This window comes from Heterocephalus glaber, unplaced genomic scaffold (genome assembly GCF_053883595.1).
Source record: "Heterocephalus glaber isolate CG9 unplaced genomic scaffold, H.glaber_assembly_v1.0 deba00001606, whole genome shotgun sequence".
NCBI lineage: Eukaryota > Metazoa > Chordata > Mammalia > Rodentia > Bathyergidae > Heterocephalus > Heterocephalus glaber.
Window position 1 is genome coordinate 1,135,956 of NW_028258377.1, and position 18,645 is coordinate 1,154,600.

Here is an 18,645-nt window from a genome sequence, read left to right on the forward strand (position 1 = left end):
ACTGAGAAGTGTATCTGGCAGAAAATAAGGCCTATCAGTTAGATGCATTTATTGTCCAAGCTGTTCTTTCTAGGGATATTCAATAACCATAAAAAATTAGAAGTAGAATAACCAGCATTAAGGGAAATATGAAGTAATGTACAACTAATTTATAGTGATCAAATTTTATTCAAAAAATTAAGAAATATCCTGCATATAATTCATAATTTTATGTCTTCATCTCTGATAAATACACATACATAAAAAAATATGGCAAAATGTTTAACACACCTACTTCTGTATAGTATTAATAACAGTTTTATTTTCATCCTTTTTAAAGTTTTTCCAGACTTCCCATAATATTTATATGCTATATTACTTCTGAAATCAGAAAAAAAAAAGAAATTTGTTCATTACAAAAGTAGTACTGTGTTATGTATTAATCTTGCATTTGGAGCTTGATGTCAGTTACATACATTTCTATCAAAACTGAATCAGAAACATACTGGAATTTTATCACTTAATTCCCAAAAACTGTCCATGATATTTTTCATAAGCTGACTCTATAGAAGGTTTTATGGCTTATTTTATTTAGGAAAATATGTTTAGCTGAAACTAGCATTTCTATTTCTTTTTCTACATTCAGATTTAAATACCTGAGATCCTTAGAGCAGTGAGGAGGAGAAAAACATAATCTAGGTAACAGTAAAACCTATTACATTGATTTTATTATCCTTTACCTCACTATTGCCTAAAGCACACTATCTAATAGTTGAAGGCTGCTGAGTTTCTTATCAGCTAATTATCTCTGTGTTGAATGCTTTAATTCATCCAAAAGAAAGAGGGAGAGAGAAATGGTTATTGGTTATCTGTATTTTCTAAGCATCATCTTCACTCCATAATATAATAAGGCATCATGCTTTAAACAGGAAAAATTGTAAAGCATTTTAGCATTTGATAATATGTCTTCGTATGGGGAGGTAGACTATTGCACAGAGTAGTAAACGTACAGCTATTCCTACTATTAAATGAACTGTTAAATTCCATTCATTCACAACTATAGGATTTGGGAAATCCTCCAGAGATTATTCTCTATTATTTGTTCTAGGCATGAGTTTTATATGCGTAGACTCATTAACAAAAAATGCTCTGTAGGATTTCCCAGAGCAATAAACTACAGAAACTGCAGAAACTGACGTGGATAAACCATTAAGAAAAACAAGGAACATTAAAAGCAAAAATATTTTGCAGATAATTGTTAATTCTGTTTTCATCAGGACCAAAACAGACTGTTTTCTATGGATGGTCACATCTTTCTAAGCTAAACAAGGTTAGCTTATTTTTTTATGACATGGTCAGAACAATCACCAGTGCTTTTCAATTCAGGCACAGTGCTCACACACAGTCCAATTACTGTGTGGTTCTAACTCACTGACAGAGCAACACATCCCAACTGGTCCTCCACGAGGATCATGACTACTCAAAAAGTCTCCCTCCCACCCCCCAAAACTGTGCATGTGTGTATGTGTGTGTTCCAGTCTGTGCAACTCAAACGCTAGTCTTGTGACTTAAAGAGATAAGTGAAATGCTGCAAGAAAAATTCAAAGTAATAAACAGTTTAAAAGAGAATCAAGTTAAACCAGCAATGAATTTTGTTTTCAGATTTTAAAAAGAGGTTTATTAGACTCTAAGTTCTCTCCAACCAACAGGTCCTGTGATTCCACATTAACACCAAAATTTGATGCATACCAGTTTACTAGTGTTCATCAAAGAGTAGGCAAACTTAATTGAGAAGTATTTTGAAAAAGTAATAGCTTTGACTCTACATTTCTTGGTGAAAAACAATTACCAGCACCTGCTACACTAGTTATGGTTAATTTTATGGCCAAAAGTCTAGAGTTTTAGAACTACTTTTTTCTTATCCTCAATGTATTGTTTACCTAAAATATACCAATAAAAGAATTTAAGGAAAAAGAAAGAAAGAAAAGCAACATGGATTAACACTATTCCAGTGCTATTTCCTGTTAATTCTTTCTCCTGTCTACCTCTTCAAATTTTATCCGCATTGAAGAGATTCAAAATCTCTTTTGTGACTCACTGTTTTTGCAAAGGAATCACCCTTCATAGAAGCCTCCAATATTTATTTATTTTTATTAGTAAATGTTTGCAGTATATAATATTTACATTCAGCTGAGGGAGTAGGTACAGGTACTGGCCATATTTTAATTCTTTTTGTTCCCTTCCCCTCCCTCCTCCTTCACCCTGTCTCTAGATCTCCTTCTCTCATTTCCATTTCTTTCTTTTTCTTTTAGTTCACGTATGCAACATACAACAATTACATCCACTGTGGGTAATTGGTACAGGTACACAACACATCTCAATTCTTTCCAAGTCTTCCTCACCCCCCCCCATCTCTTTGGTCCCTTTCCCATTTGCAAAAGACCCATCTCCTATGTATCTGTCTTTTTTTATGCTTTGGATTTTTCATATGAGAGAAACCATATGGTATTTAATTTTATGTGTCCAATATTTAATTATAACATTAGAACATGTGATCACTTGTATATGACATTAATCCATTTATGTTGAACATGACAACCTGAATAAATTGTAAGCTCCTTAAATTTCATATCATATTGTCTTTTTAGTTGTCAACGTTCTTCACCAAAGGAACACCGCACTGCTAAGTACATGACAAGTACAGACTTATATATGAATGCACACTAATTATTATTCTCAGCTCCGCTTTCTTTCTCTGAGGTTGTGTAGAGCTTGTATAGAGTAATAAAATTGGCCACTAAAGGCAGTGATGCCTTTTTATACTACTGATGTTGAAAGAATTAATACATCCTGAAGTAAATTTTTGAGCTGAGATCATAAACTATAATATATTCATCTTAAATTATATAATACTTGAAATCTAGTAGGTGCTGAATATATACATATATATTTTTTTTTCAGTACCAGGGATCGAACTCAGAACCTTGAGCTTGTGAGGCAGGCAGCAAAACCACTGAGCTAAATCCCCAGCCAATGAATATATTGAATTATGTTGAAAGTGTTTTTCATTATAGCATAGAAGACAAAATGACTTGCATTATTTATGAAAACTAAACTTATTTGAGGATTTACTCAATTAAAAGGGTAGAATAAAGTGTCCTAGGGCCTGTTTCTCTTTTTCCAATATACAATTCAATTATAACTGATTAAATAATTATGATTAAATAACTAATCATTAAAATGACATTCATAATAACAACTCTTCTTATGAACAGATTGGAGCTTTTTGACTAAGTATTTAAAGTATTTCACACAGTAGTAACTATGTTCAACTCTACCCTACTATCTGAATTCAGATGACTAAAGTCAAAAGAAAGGAATTTTAAAATAACCTCAAAGAAATAATCAATATTTTGGTGCAATTTATGCAAAGATAAAGGACAGAATTTCCTTAAATTGCACTATAATTAGAGTGTGCAAAGAAAAACAAATACCATATGGTGAAGGACATAAAGATCCAGTCATAATCTCTTTAATTTTTCATTTCCATTCCCCATGTTAGTTAGAACTCACTGCTATCTTATATCAAAATATGATCTAAAAGCATAGCCTGGTCAATAAAAGAATCAAAATACTAAATATAACTTTTATAACATATATCATTATATAAACTGTCAGAATATTAAATGTGATGATTGATAAATTAATAGCAACATTTATATTTATAAGTCATGGGCATATAAAACAACAAACTGTAGTTTAGAAAGTTTTCAGTTAGTCCTTTCTTCAAAACTATTTGAAAGGCAGGTTCAGTCACAAATGCACTAGTCCAAAGAAGATAAATGATGGACAAATGCAAACTGTAACAGTTTAAACATGCTCTATAAATGTTTTGCTCTCAAAATGACTCCATTCATATTATATAAATAGCCAAGGATTTTTAGATTCAGTCATAGTATATACTCTTCCACGTTCAAACCAGGATAATAACATTCACATGAGAGTTACTGGTGATCATATTATATCATTTATCATTCATAAATTTCAGTTTTATGCTGAGATTTTTATCCAATTAGTCTGTGACAACCAATCAAAACTTCCAGAACATCAAAGGCAAATGTTACCTCTAGATCTGTCAGATCTCTTCATCTACTAGGCTTTGCATTTACCTATGTTTTTCTATTCCTTTGTGAACTATTTATTTTTCCCTTAAAGATCTTCAAGTAAATGAATACACTGATGGACAGATCGGCAGCCTCCCTAAATTATATCTTTGTGTTTCTGTCCAGGAACCAGAGAGAGGTTTAAAGTTCCTCTGTAGACCTACTTTTTCTCCAAATGTCTACAGAATAATGATAAAAAGCAGAATAGTGATATGTAGCTGCTTGACATTTATTCTGTTTAAATAGTGAATGGACTAACATACCATAAACAGGCACGGCCTATAGATTCAGAATTCTGACGAACAACCTTCTCAAGCTCATTCTGGAGGAGACAATAAATAAGTTACTCCCGTACGATTTCTTCACCCCACCTCAGAAACCTCAACAACTACACAGCACAACTGGGCCAAAAGCTGTGTACCAAATTGGTTCATTTTTTTTTAAAACGCCATACTGCTGCAAATAAAAACACAACCTGCCACACACGTCAAATAACAAGATAATTAAGAAATGAGCAGCGTTCTTTACTCTTGGATCTCAATGCACAGCCTCTCCATCTGTCAGCCAGACAGCGGCGATCCGGGAGAAGCCCAGAGAGCGCGGACAAGTTTTCTGCCTGCGTCTCTGTCTCCTGCACCTCCACTCTTGGCACCTTGGGCTGACTGTTTTGTCAGCAGAGCACCCACAGGCGCGACTGGCCGCTGGCGGGGAGCGGGCCATCTCACAGACTCACATTGGCAGCAAACACAGAATTCAGCGCGGGGGTAACGGGAAGGGGCGGTGAGGGACCCGCAAACCCGGGCTGGACAGTAGTGAGAAGGAGGAGAGGTATCTGGTGGGCGATCACCCACACTCCTCAGTCTCTTCCCCCCGCTTCAGAAACAGGATCACAGCCCTGGATTTGGAGTGAGAACACTCCACCCGCTCACGCCCCGCCACCCCACCTCGGAAGTTGCAGTCGGCCTGCGCGGCGGGGTGCGGACTCCCCGGAACAGCACGGAGCCCAGTTGGTACCGAGCAGCGCTCTGGGACTCAGGCCCGGGGACCCCTCCCTCGGACCTCGCTGTCCCGGAGCCCCGCTCTACGATCAGGTCACCAGCCCCAGCTCCGACACCATCACCGGGGGCAGAAGTGGGACGGGGGAGGGGCGGGACCGACACAGCTCGGGTGCTAGAGCCCGGGGCGCATCGCACCACTAGGGCACAGTTGAGAGCCGCTCCCCAGGTTTGAGGCTGGAGGAGCTGATAAAGGGAAGAGGGAGGGAGGAGACGCGGGCTGGCGCCACCCGGAGTACCTTCGGGCGCCCTTCGGAGAGGAGCAGGGGGTCCTCTGGAACTGCAGGAGTGAGGAGCGTCCAGCCCTTCGCCGGGTTCCGCCACCCCCCCCCAAGCCGCCCGCACCGGAGCTCAGGAGGGGAAGAACCGCGCCGAGCCCCTGCCCTCGCCGGCCCGGCCCTCAGGACCACCGTCGGGGCCACCGAACACTAGTTGATCTCTCACTGACAGAAAGTGCAGCAACTTGTCCCGAGTCGAGAGCGTGGTCCGCGTAGCGCCCCTCAGTCACCCCGAGTTCGGGCCGGCACCCAAGGGGGACCGAGCCGGGCCGGCGCGCGCTCACCTCCTTAAGTTCTTTGGCCACGTCCTTCAGGTCGCCCAGCACCAGCTCCAGGTCCTCCACGATGATCTTGATCTGCTCCTTCACCTTGGCAGCGGCCGCCGGCGGCCCCTCAGCCGGCGAGGGCGAGGCAGGGGTCCCCGGGGGCCGGGATGACATCTCCGGGAGCGGGTCAGCGCCGGCAGCCGAGCCCAGGCTGCTGCGCGCCCCCGAGCCTAGCGCCGCCGCGGCCGCGTGCGCCCGGGTCTTCCCGCATCGCGGCGCCGGGCGCCGGAGCTTGGGTCCGGGTCTGGCCGCGCCGCCCTCGCTCGGAGCCCGGGAGCCCGCAGCAGCGCGCCTGCGCCTCCCAGCGAGAGCCCTGAGCCCCGCGCGCCCCCGAGACTGGACCCGCGCGCGCCCGATCACAGCGCCGGGCGCCCCAGTCCCAGAACCCGCGCCCCTCGCGCAGCTATCAGGGTTGTCTCAGCCCCGCCAGCTAGCAGACCCGCGTCAGTTTCGAAAGCGCCACGGTGGGAGCGGAGCAGAGTAGGGGTCTGCAGAGTGACCCTAGATCCAGGCCCAAATGACGCCCAGAGCCTCGGGCCGCCCCCCAGAGCGCGGGAGTTGGCGAGCTCCTGCGGGACTGGGAGTGGAGGGGCAGCAGAGGCGCCCAGGCCCTAGAACCTGAAGTGTGACCAGTGTTCCTGAGGGGGGCCTGGTGCTGCTGCCTACAGAACTGGTCTCAGTTTTATTAAGTCCCCACACCAAAACCCCCCCAGGAGGCTGAGTCACCTTGGTTGTAATTCTTGTCTCTCTCCTTCCCCCCCGCCCCCAGTTTCTTTTCTTTTTTTTTTTTTTAACTGTGATTCCTCTTTTCTAGACCCAAGCTAATGCAAGTTGAGGGAGAGAGTCAATACTTCTGAGAGTTCACCTCCACTCCTCTTCCATCCGTGTTTTTGCCCTATTTCAAGCGTTGTGCTACAAAACTAATGGGAAATAGCTTTCTGTCTGTTCTGTCTAAAGGACTTGGGAGGTAAGTCAACAGGAACCTGCAACTCCTTCTTGATAGGTGGCCCCCATCCTCGTCAGCTAGAGCTTTAATTTCCTTAGTAGCAAGCTCATGAACGATTAACTCCTGACCTAGCTGGCTGTCTCTGCTTTGTTTTCTTGAATACACTCTCTTCCAGAACATGCTTTTAATAGGCTTCTTATTTTGGTCATGCCTTTGCCTAGCTCTCTATCTCCTGTCTCTCATACTCAAAATAACTCTAAAGCCTCTAAACACCAGAAGTATCTGAACCTGAGCGGCCCTCCTCTCACAGTTACTCAGACTCCTCATGACCAGTCACTCTCTTCAGCCTGATAACACATCTGACAAGGCTTTGGAAATTGTTTGTGCAATAGGAATGAAAAATGAGAACAGATGAAAAAATAGAAATTTATAATAGTGTCAAAAGAATACAGTACAGAAGTGGAAAATGCATTGAAAACTTAGAGGAAAAAGAAGAAAAGTGGAAAATAGGTAAGTATGTAGGAGAATTAACATGAGAAAGAAAAAATAAAAGAACCAGTTTGCAGCAAGCCAATTGAGAGGAGAAAGCTAAAGAGATGTTTGGAAGTGTTAAATAATACACTTGCATTCCCTGAAGTAAGGAGAACAGGCTTTCTTTAGCTGCCTTAATCTGTTCAGGCTCTTTGTAAATATGTGACAGTAAAACTAATAGTATCAGGCTTACAACTCCCCCCACAAACACTGGAAATTCTGATCATTAATGTTCTTATTTCATATTTGAAGAAAGGTAAGGGTTCAGGTATGGCAGGAGCTAACATGAACAAGAGAAAAGTACTGCTCTTCCGTCTTTGAATGTTTGCCTGTCAGCAAGAAAGGGATCAGGAAGCCTGAAAAAATTGATGTACAGTGATTTTAAGGCAGGATACAGGAGAAGAGGGAAAGAAATGGTGGTTTCCTCACCAGGGACAAAATAATCCTTTAAAGTATTAGAAAATGTCTAGGTTTAAATGGATTTACTCAAGATTAAACAAAAAAGAAATAGAAAATCTGCTTTCTTATGATATCTATTACTTACTGCTAAACCAAAGTATTTTGGCTTATAATAAAGTTATCACTGCTATTCTGAAACACATTTCCCACACCCACATCACAGTCCACTCTCACAGAATGGCAGTGTCCATCAGTGCCTACACAAAACAAGTCAGTGCAAGGAGAGGAGCAGGATGGTCTCTGGCCCCCATTGCGGGCCCAGAGCATCTCTCAGTAAGTACTGCTTAAACCAAGTCTCCATAAAATATTCCTAAAGAAATTTTATTAAAAAAATTAAAATCTTAAGGGGAAAAGGGACAGAATAAAAAAGGACACATAAATATAAGTCAAATCTAGTACTCCCTATTTTTTTATTACCCTTATGGAAAAATCTTTCATTCCTTTAACTTATCCTAAGTTATATCAGTATACATGATATTTTAGGCTCAAATTATAGGGGTAACAAAGCCAGTACACCTCATACAGTTTCTGATGACTCTATGAATATTTGTATTAACTGATTGTGAGTACAACCAAAACACATTATAAACTCAGACAGGATAACAGATTTCTAAACAGAGGAGAGTCTTATTTAATTAAGTGATGGTACTCCCAGAATATTTTTCTTTCCTTTCTTTATTCCTCACTTTCTAAGCATTACAGCAGAAAAAACTGGATAATTATAGGAAATCATCTAGTGGTTGTTTTTTTTAGTTGCAAACCCTTATCAGTACTCTCAAATTCTGTGTGTCTGTGTGTGGGGGGGGGTGCAACTGATCCCTAAGAATTAATTTTTAACATTCAGGAAAAAATTCCTGTGACACTGACATATTTTTACATCACAACATATAAAAAATGTTCCTAAAATATTTCTCTCATTTTGTTGGCAGTGATTCTTATTGATACACTACCATAATATCCCTTGTCAATTTGCAAAGAAAGAATGATGTACTTAATACAAAATTACTCTTAACTGAGACTTTTTTGTTTTGAATGAACTTATTTCTATTTGTAAATTCCAAATCACATATGATAATATGAATAATAACATTTTTTAAAGTTTTGTTTTGACTTAAGTAGTTTGCAAGGGGGTTAGGAGTGGGGAGTTTTGGAGAAGGATGTGAAAGTGTGAAGGATGTGAAAATGTGATGCATCTGAGAAAAAATGGAAAAGTTATGCATATATTCATTTACTAGTAAATATAATGCATATGTCTAAGGAATGGTTTTTTAACTCTAGAATCCACCATAGCTTGCCTCAAATACCTAGACCCCATCCCTAAGGGGTCTGGATCAATAGCAGTTGGTTTGTGACCACATGGTTTGTGAGATTAAACTTAACCTTTTTAGCTGGAATAAACCTTACAGATCATTGGATTAAATCTCTTTATATTGTAGATGAGAAAACTTAAGTCACTGGGAGGTTAAGTACCATTTCCAATGCTTCACATCTAGAGAAAAAACAAATTAAGAGATGACACTACTTACACATTTTATTGCATTATTTCCTTTTGTTTGGAGGATGTCTCCTTTTTATATATCAACTACTTTTGGCAGGAGGGATATTTGGATGCACTCTAGGTGCATATTGGTAAAAAAAATAATAAATGTGATCTGAAAGTTCATTATAGCAAGCTGAGTCAATAAAATTGTATTGTGAAGTAGCTTCTCAATAAAAATTTGAAGGTGCAATGGTTTAATCATTTATCTAGGGAGAAATTTGTGCTATAGAGTGGATATGCCATTAGGCTTAGCATGACATTGTTCCTGCAGGAATTTATAGATAATTCCACACACTAGTTTAGTATAAAGTGGTATTATCTTATGGTATGTCTCTGTTATCCTTTTTGCTAACTGTAGTTCATTTCATTGGGCCTCTGCTATTGTCCAAATGTTGGTATCCCAACCAAATCCCTATGTTTAAATCCTAACCACCACAGTGATGATTAAAAGGTTGGCCTTCAGGAAGTGATTTGGTCATGAGGGAGGTGCCTTCATGTATGTGATTAATCCTCTTATAAAGAGGACGAAAGAACTCCTTTCCTGCTTCCATAATTTGAAGTTACAGTGAGACAATATCCATCTATGAGAAAGCAGGACCTCATAGACACCAAGACTTCTAGCACCTTGCTCTTCAAAAGAAAGATGAGAATAGAAATATCTTCAGGTAGAATTAGAGAAGGAATTGTGGGACTATTGAGACTATTTTTTTGGTACTTCTGTAACTCTACCACCCTCCCTCTACCACACACTTTGCAAATTGGCTTCTTTCTCTTACAGCAGTTTCTCCACAAATTTGAACCTTGGTCACTGGTAAATCCAAGTTTATATCGTCACAAATTAGCAACTAGAAGATAAAGACGTCATCACAGCAAGCTCCCAAGAGAAGATTTTGTTAAATCCAATTTGGGTCACAGATACACAGCTCAGCCATTCACTTGTGACTGAGATGGGTTTGTATGGTGCAGAGCTCCTGTCATAGCTGTGCGGTTCTTATCCTACAGATTACACACGTTCATATACCATGATATTCCAGCAGGTGGCAGTAAAGTGAGTTAGTCTATCAAAAGGTATATTATGATAATTTTCTGATAAGTGGAAGTATTTTTAGGAAGCAAAACCATATTATAACTTCACACAGAAAAGGATAGCCTATGAATCAGCAGTAGTGGTGTCTGGGTTAGTAGATAGTGGTGAATAAGTGTAATTACCTCACTTGGATTAAATTGCCTACTCTTATGGCTGATTACTCCCCCCAAAAGGATCTATGCCCCTAAGAAAATAAAAACAAAAGCACTTATATATTTATCATATAGCTTTTATATTGGATTTTATTTCTTACTTTTAACTCACATGTACAAATTGCTACTTTTAAATTGCTTCCCCAAGCTGCTTCACTCAAGTGTTAGCCTTGGTCTTCAGTTTATTCATGCTTATAGCCACCAACTCTCTCATCCTTTTTTATCTCAGGGTCATGTCCCAGGTATCAAGACCTCATGCAGCTCAGTGCTTTGCTAAGCTGCCCCACCACAAGTGCAAGTAGTGCTCAATCCCTTCCACTCCAATTTCAAGAGTTACCACTCACCCTGACTCCCGAAGCCTGAGCCTGATATGGTAGTCCCAGTCTCATTTTGCCTCTCAGCCTTCAGCTGCTGGAACAAGATTTGAGAGAGTCTAGGGCACTCAGTACCCCAAAATTCTCAGCACTTTGGCCAAAGGAATGTTCCTAAAACTTGGCCAGTTGCTACTCTGAACAAGTTATCTGCCCTTTTCTTTGGAAGATGATTCAGCTACAACCAAGGAAAATTTGATCATTAAGCAGAACTTAATGTACTCTCCCCGAACCAAGACCATCGGAAGTCTTCTTATTCGATCATCTGTACACCCAGAGAATTTTAGAGATTGGACTTGAAAGTTCCCATCCTTATTAAGTTCCAAGGCATTTTCTCCAGGGAAATGAATAAGAATGGACCAGGATAAAGTGAGAGAGGATAGAGGATTTGGAAGAGGTTGAACTCCTTTCCTTGCTTGAGCAATACCCTAGCCTTCAAATGTAAAGCATGTCCTGCTCGCTGTTAGGTGGCCACCAGCTACTACAAAAGTTAGCCAAATACACTGTGCAGCTTTAGTTCCTGACCCAGGAACTGGGATAGAATGAGTGACCCAACCCTGGAGTCTGGTAAGAACTCATGGGCATTCCTTATATGGTAGTGCTACAATGTAAATCCTTAGATACCTTACCAGTCTCAGCTGATAGATCTTGATAGAGCCATTGGGGTCCATAATGATACTCTACCATACTTAACTGGCATGCTACTGGCACTGTCTATCCCCTTTTCACCAAAAGACAAGGAATTATGGTGTATGCCTCAAGTCAGTTTCCAAATATGTAAAAGGTACAGCTATGGATTAAATGTTTCCATCCCTCCCTCTCAAATTCATGTGTTGAAGCACTAACCTGTAATGTTGGGTTATTTGGGTTGGAGATAAGGCCTTTGAGAGGCAGTGTGGTTAGATGAGAGGCAACGTGATTAGATGAAGGACATGACATTCATTTTGATATTATTGTCCTCGTAAGAAGGAGGAAATCTCTCCCTGTCTCTCTCTTTGCTCTCTCTCTCTCTCTCTCTCTCTCTCTCTCTCTCTCTCTCTCTCTCTCTCTCTCTCTCTCTCTCTCTGCTTCCTTCTGTCTATATATATGGAAAACAGTGAGAAGGCCAAGAGAAAAACCCTTACCATAAGCCAATATGCTCATTACCTTCGTACTCTCTCATTGTGAGAAAATGAATCTCTCTTGTTTAAGCCACTTAGTCTATAATATTTTTATGATAGCTGAAGCTACCAAAGACAGGTACTGTCCATTCAATAGGAATCCTAGAGTTACATGACAATGGTAGCATTGCTTAACAGATAGTTTGCAATAAGGCTTGAGGTTTGACTAGTGCATACACTATGTATATGAATGAGGGCAGCTGGAGTTGTGATATTCACAGGTAGTGAGACTGAATATTGAAGGCTTGTGTCTTATGCCTGAGGGCATAAACCTGGTAGGAACAGTGAGGATGGATGGATAACATCTATAAGTTTTAAGGAATGAGAAGAAGGAATCAACCAAATGCTTTAATTAAATGCATCAATGAAAAAGAAGTAATTTGTAAGATTTTTAGTCTATATTATTTGCAAATGTGCATTCTACTGTTTTGAAAAATATTTAAAATGATTTATATTCTGGCAATTCTGTACATTGATGTAGCTCCCCCAAATAAACAAAATATGGACAACATAGCATTTGAAATCACATGACTATGCACTATTCTCCTTCTAGGGGGTGAAGTGTGTATGTAAATAATAATCTATTCAAAGACTAGGTGTTACTCTAAAAGTTCTTGTATAAGAATAGTCAACATCACAAATTACCTAATATTCAACATTAATTACACTATTTTTTAAGTCTTAGAATTTCAGAACTAGAAATTACTTTAGAAATTTACTTTGTACAGCAGAAATATTTTATTCTTATTAATATAGACACCAAATACAGAGAGACTGCAACATTAATTCCAGCTCACCGAACTTGCAAACAACTAAAATCAGACTTTCAGATGTGTGGTCATAAAATGGACCTTCTCATGATACAAATAGTTTAAGAGAACACTAGCTCCTTTTAAAAAACTGTGTAATGATAAAACATCACACAAAAAAATCTCTTCTATCTTAAAATGTTCCTATACTTTGAGGCATTCAATCTCCAGTAATTTAAAAGATCTAGTGGAAATGCTAATGCTAAAAAACCTATAGAAAAGACCTCCAAAGACAGCATCAGAATAAGGTAGAAAAGCAACTGGCAACTTGGTTATATACATACCAAATGTGTATTTGTAAATGCTACAATTGAGAGGACAGACAACTTAGTGTTAATAAATTTCAAGATGATGTCTTTTGTTCCTTAGAATCCCATCATAATGGCCATCTACTATATTACTTAGCATTTCACAAAATTTTTTGTAAAACTTTTTCAATATTAATATGCACAGTGTCCTTATGGAGTGCATTTTTAGTGTGTGTAATACTAGCTAAACATTTGACACTTGTGCAGACCCTTTCCCTCTCTCACAGACATTTAGCATCCCTGGCCCCATAAACCCATAAACGCCAATTTCAACAGCTGCCCAGGTTTGTTTGTTTTTTGTTTTTTTTTTACCAGGGATCGAACTTGGGACCTTGCACTTGTGAGGCAGGCACTGGAACCACTGAGCTAAACCCCTAGCCCAGCTGTCCAGGTTTTTAAAAGGTCCCCCCAAGGGAGGTCCTGTTCCCTATAAAAACCACTATGTTAAAGGTATGTCAGATCTGCCAGAGGATAATTCTTCAGCCCTTAGTTTGAATTTTCAATGAACTATTACAAAGTGCTTACTTTCTCTTTTACAGTTTCTAAACCATAAAGTAGCAGGGTTATTGAATTGGGAGGTGGACACCCTTAGGTTTAGAATTCCTTCTACCACTGGTTATGTGATCTTACACATTTAATTCCACCAGCATTTGCCTCTTTATCTATAAATGTGGCTTCAACGCCTATTTTGCCAAAATAGATTGGGAATCAAAGGAGATAATTATGTGGAAATGTTTTGTAATCTGTGAATTAATAAATAAATATTAGTCACTGTTAATCATTTTTTATGTTTGTTTTGAATGGTGTTCTCTGTGCATCAAGAAACCTGCTACCTCTACGGAGCCAGGACTTGGCTGCTTTCCAGAACTTTTCTATTAAGCAGATCCCTCTATAGCAGCATTTTTCAAAGTACGTTTCAGCAGTTCCAATCGTAACACAGATTTTTCTGCATGTTACATACTCCTCTTACATAATCGTGAGGTTAAATATTAGCATACTAGACACTGAAGTCATACCTAGCTAAGTTTAGTTTGTTGACTTATTTTATTTGACCAGAGAAGGCTTTTTGTCCCTTTTTTCCTTCCCCTCTTCCTCTTTTCCTCCTCTTCTCTCTCCTTTCCCCTCTTCCTCCCACCTCCCTCTTTCCTCTCTTCCCTCTTCTTTTCCTTCAGTTCTTTAATCCTTCCCTACTTCCCCTTCCCTCATTCCTTTCTTCGTTCTTTTTTTTCATCTATCCTTTTACCTAGCACGTATAAGCATCATCTTTAAAGAATTTTCAAGAAACACACTTGGGTAAATAATATTTTTCAAGTTTCTGGTGGTCACATTTGATCACATTTTTCTTTTTCAAAGGATTGGTTCTCTAAACCTGGATTACTCTGTCTAGGAAGGTTTATCAGGAATCTGTGTGTGTGTGTGTGTGTGTGTGTGAATGTGTGAATGTGAGTGTTTCAGTAGTATTTTCTTGTTGATATATTTTTTCCATGTAACCAATTCTATTCTGCTTTTTTCATGCATGCTGTATTTTCTAATGCCATATCATCTTCTTCTTTGATTTTCAGGATAATTCAATAAACTCTTTGCTGTCCTTAAGTTCCTCAAAATAGTGTATCTTTTGATTCAGGTCAGAAATGTGAAGGGGAGAATTTGCTTATTTCTAGCTGCCTCATCCCTGAACTATTGATTTGCTCTAGGGAATTTGGGAATTTTAAAAAAGCAAGGTGGGAGGTTAATATCTAATTTGAGTTACAAAAGGAAAAGTCTCCCCTTCTTAACTTTAGACTTAAAATTGTTCAAGAAATTTCAAAAACTGTGACTATTTCAAATTTCTGAAGAGCAAGACTAAATCTTGAAGGATTTAGGATAATACTCCTGGAAAGTATTTGCTATGACAATGAGTATTTCCCTGTCATAAGGGCATGGCAATATTTTGACAGAAAAATTAGTTGTTCAAGTGATGCCCATCTAGAGACATAAAATAAATTCAAATACACCAATACAACCAAGGAAACAAAGGGGAAAGAATTTTACCATATACTTTGTCTCATGCATCTGACACATTGGCAGCTCAGTAACATTCCTGACATTCCTGAGCTGTTCAGTAAAGCAGCACACGAATAGAGAGTGTGACTTACAACACTGGCATATTGCCATGCTGCGGTATACAGTAAGATTAGTCAGCCTCTCCTTGATCGGCTTAATGCCAGGTAACTTATAGCCAAGTGTACTAATAGTTGGAACACTGTGAAACCACACTATGTACCATATTTTTCAATAACATCATATAGAATTCAATTTGCTTCTGACTTAAGATTTATATTAGTTTAGTAGTTGCTATCTTGATATCAGTAACTTACGGAATATGGATTCTAGTGGGCTATATTCTGTTTCTTATTTACCGGACATGTTTGTATGCTTAAAAATTATTTTAATATATAGTGTTTCACTAAATTCAGTGACAAATTTCATATTATAAAATTAATTTTGTCATTTTAATTTTAACACAATGATTTAACATTTTTCAATTAGGTAAATAAAAATAATTTAATTGTTATAATAAAGTAGAAATTGTCACTTTCTTCTAAAATCATCTGGCTGCCACATAATGTGTACTGACAGCAGGTGGAGAGTAAGAGGACTGATGAGAGGAGCCTCATGGGAGTGTTTCCAGAGCAAGAGTTTGAATTAATAAAACCAGATATGCTGTCTACCATTCCTTATACTGTTATGTGTTACACGTTTCACCTGTAAAAACTCCAGTTAAACATTCTTTTTCTCCCTGTCTTCCAAATTGGTCTAGGTAATGTGGATTAAAGGAAAATATTTGTCTGGCATATTTCCTGTAAGAAGGCCTGACTTTGTCATAAGAGACTTGTCAAGGTCATGAATGCAGCTTTGAACATTCACTTGAGTCTTGCAAAGTGAGTCTTGAGGCTACTTTTCAACAAAATTAGCTTTCGCTCTGTGAGAAATGGTACTCTCTTTGAACATTGCTAATGGGAACTCTCAAAATTTTACTTGAGTTGGTGGCTAATCACATGGAACCCCTTATATTTTCTTTTCAGTAAATTAGTGGTGCTAAGCACAAGGTACTGAATTTGAAATTCCCCCAGTACTACTAATTTGGATTTTTTCTCCCACTGTTCCCTGCTCAGTCTGCTTTGCTTCACTATGTTCTCCTGCTTCTTGTTCTTATTGGCCTCTGATTTAAATGCTTTTTCTCCCATAACCTACAAGTCTTACTTCCCCATCTCCTGTAGCAATTCAAATAGCTTCTTATGTGATGCCTTTCCAGCATACAAATTCTGCTTTTAATGTGACTACTGATATTATTGGTGACACATATTTTTCTGATTAAATACTAAATATTCAAAGAGTCTTTGCTATATTTGCCATCACCTTCAGAAAAAGCATTACACATATTCCAAGGACATTTTCTTTCTCTTTTAAGTTGATCTATTTAAGGTATAGAGATGGAAATATGACTAACACAGGTGCTATATTTATTCTTATGTACTGATGAGAAAATTGAGGCAAAAGAACTTAATTATGAGAAAGTAATAGAACTCTGAAATTCATCATACCCCTGGTAGACACAAAGTCATCAACTACTTTTTCAGACAGGACAATCCTGTCTATTCTAAGTATCTGAAACTTGAATGAGTTTTTGACCTTTCTTGATCTTAAGTTTTCATCTCTATAATGAAGGCATTTTACTTGATCATTTCTAAGAAATTTCCCATCTGCAATATTTCATATATTCAATTGATCATTTACTTAATGAGCTTTCTTTGAGTGCCCAGAAATTTTAAAGCACTTCACAAGATTGTCTGAATAGTGTGAGTTCAACTATTCACTTTTATTTATGCTACTTTTTTTCATAGAAGGCAAAAATCCATTATATGTGGGTTTTTTTGCTTCTTTTCCTGGATACATCCCACCACAAATGTTTAAGACACAAATCCATAGCTTTTTCAATAGTTGGGCCATATTCTCCTTACTCTAAGAACATTTTCATTAATCTAGAGACAGAGTATTCTCACTGAAAACTGCATATTTATGAAACTGACTGGCTGTGATTTTGTTCCTCATTTAGCTCTTAATAATGAAAAAATTGAAACAAACATCTGGAATATTTTCTCTGATGGTTAAAACCCATTATTTGGATCATAAAGTTGATGTCAGAGAACACAAAATCTTTTATAATCACAATTTTTATATTTAAAAAGCTGTAAGATGTTTCCTACTTATGTAAAATCAAATACTTTTATCATTTTGTGCTTTGTTGTTTTTAGTAGCCTTATATAATCTATATGCCAGAAATGATTAGTCTCATCATATTTCTCATCTGTCTATGGACATAATCCATATGTTACAAAATACATGTTTTCCCATACAACACACCAGTAACATCTTTTGGGCATGCATAGATTTCACACATTTGTAACATGTTCATTTTGAAATAGAAATGTTTTGTTGCATTCCTTTTTGAAGTAATAATGCCAAAAAAGAATGCACTAAATTTATCTGTATCAAAATATTTGGTCCCACTGGAAACAGGATTGTTTTTAAAGAAATGAGTCTTCAAAAAAAAATTTTAGTGTGAATCATACTGGTTATTTGTTTATGACTCCACTTATTCTTTTCCCATCTTTTCCCTCACTCTGTTCTACATCACAGGAAATGGCATTTTCCTGCCAACTACCTTCATTGCTAACTGACTTCTGGACAGCTTTACCAATGATGAAAACTTTAAGGTGGGAGCTAGAGAGAAAAAAATATTTCTTCTCTTGGTAGGGGGAGCACTTAGACATCACAGCCACACCTGTGGCCTTGGCAGATTTTACCTCAACTCATACATAACCCCTCTCTCTACAATCTTACTTCTGCTTTCTAGAGTTCCAATTCCCCTTGTTTATCCCATGTTCTTGATCTGTTATCAATGATTCTTCTCTTTACCTTTGCTCCAGGCCAGTCATGCTTCCAGTGTTAATGATCATGAATTTGCCTCATCATTTCTGATTGACTCAACAACTTTTCCATCGGCCATATAAATAGAGCCCCAGAATTTTATTCCATCTGGCTAAAGACGTGTTTGGAATATTTATGTTTTTATATATAAATAGACTCACACTTAATCATTTGACTTTCTTCACCAAGACTTCATTACTTATCAATCTTATGTACGGCATTGTATGAGGGTCAGGATTTACCCATGAATAAGATACACATTTTGTCTACCCTATATGAAAAATTATATTCCAATATGAAAGACAAATATTATTTAATAAATTATGGCATGATATATACAAGATAAATTATGACAGTGTTATGACAATACCATGACATTAAAAAAAAACAGAGGAAAGTAGAATCACAATAAGAGACAGAAAATTTCTCCCTGCGAACGTGCCATTTTGAATGAGATACAAAAGGTCAGATAGCCTTGGCAATATGAAAAGTATTCTACCTAAATTAAGT

The 18,645-nt window shown here is 38.2% G+C and overlaps 1 protein-coding gene and 1 long non-coding RNA gene across 7 annotated transcripts in view; one reads left to right on the forward strand and one right to left on the reverse strand.

Annotated features, from left to right (window-relative positions):
• The window catches only part of Prr16 (proline rich 16), a 344,117-nt gene extending 338,075 nt beyond the window's left edge, over positions 1-6,042 (reverse strand). For 5 of the 6 annotated variants that reach the window (XR_015444699.1, XR_015444698.1, XR_015444697.1 and 2 more), the window contains exon 1: positions 5,760-6,042. Coding sequence is in view for 1 of the 6 variants with exons in the window: in XM_004836153.3 (XP_004836210.1) it covers positions 5,760-5,915 (156 nt within the window). In the remaining 5 variants the exon portion in view is untranslated. The remainder of the gene's footprint in view (positions 1-5,759) is intronic. The other variant, XR_015444707.1, reaches the window with a different exon arrangement.
• Positions 6,043-6,101: 59 nt separating this feature from the next.
• On the forward strand, positions 6,102-13,942 carry LOC147822893 (uncharacterized). Its single transcript, XR_015444712.1, has 2 exons — positions 6,102-6,768; positions 10,056-13,942. It is a non-coding gene; the product is annotated as an uncharacterized LOC147822893 (long non-coding RNA).
• The last annotated feature ends 4,703 nt before the right edge of the window (positions 13,943-18,645 follow it).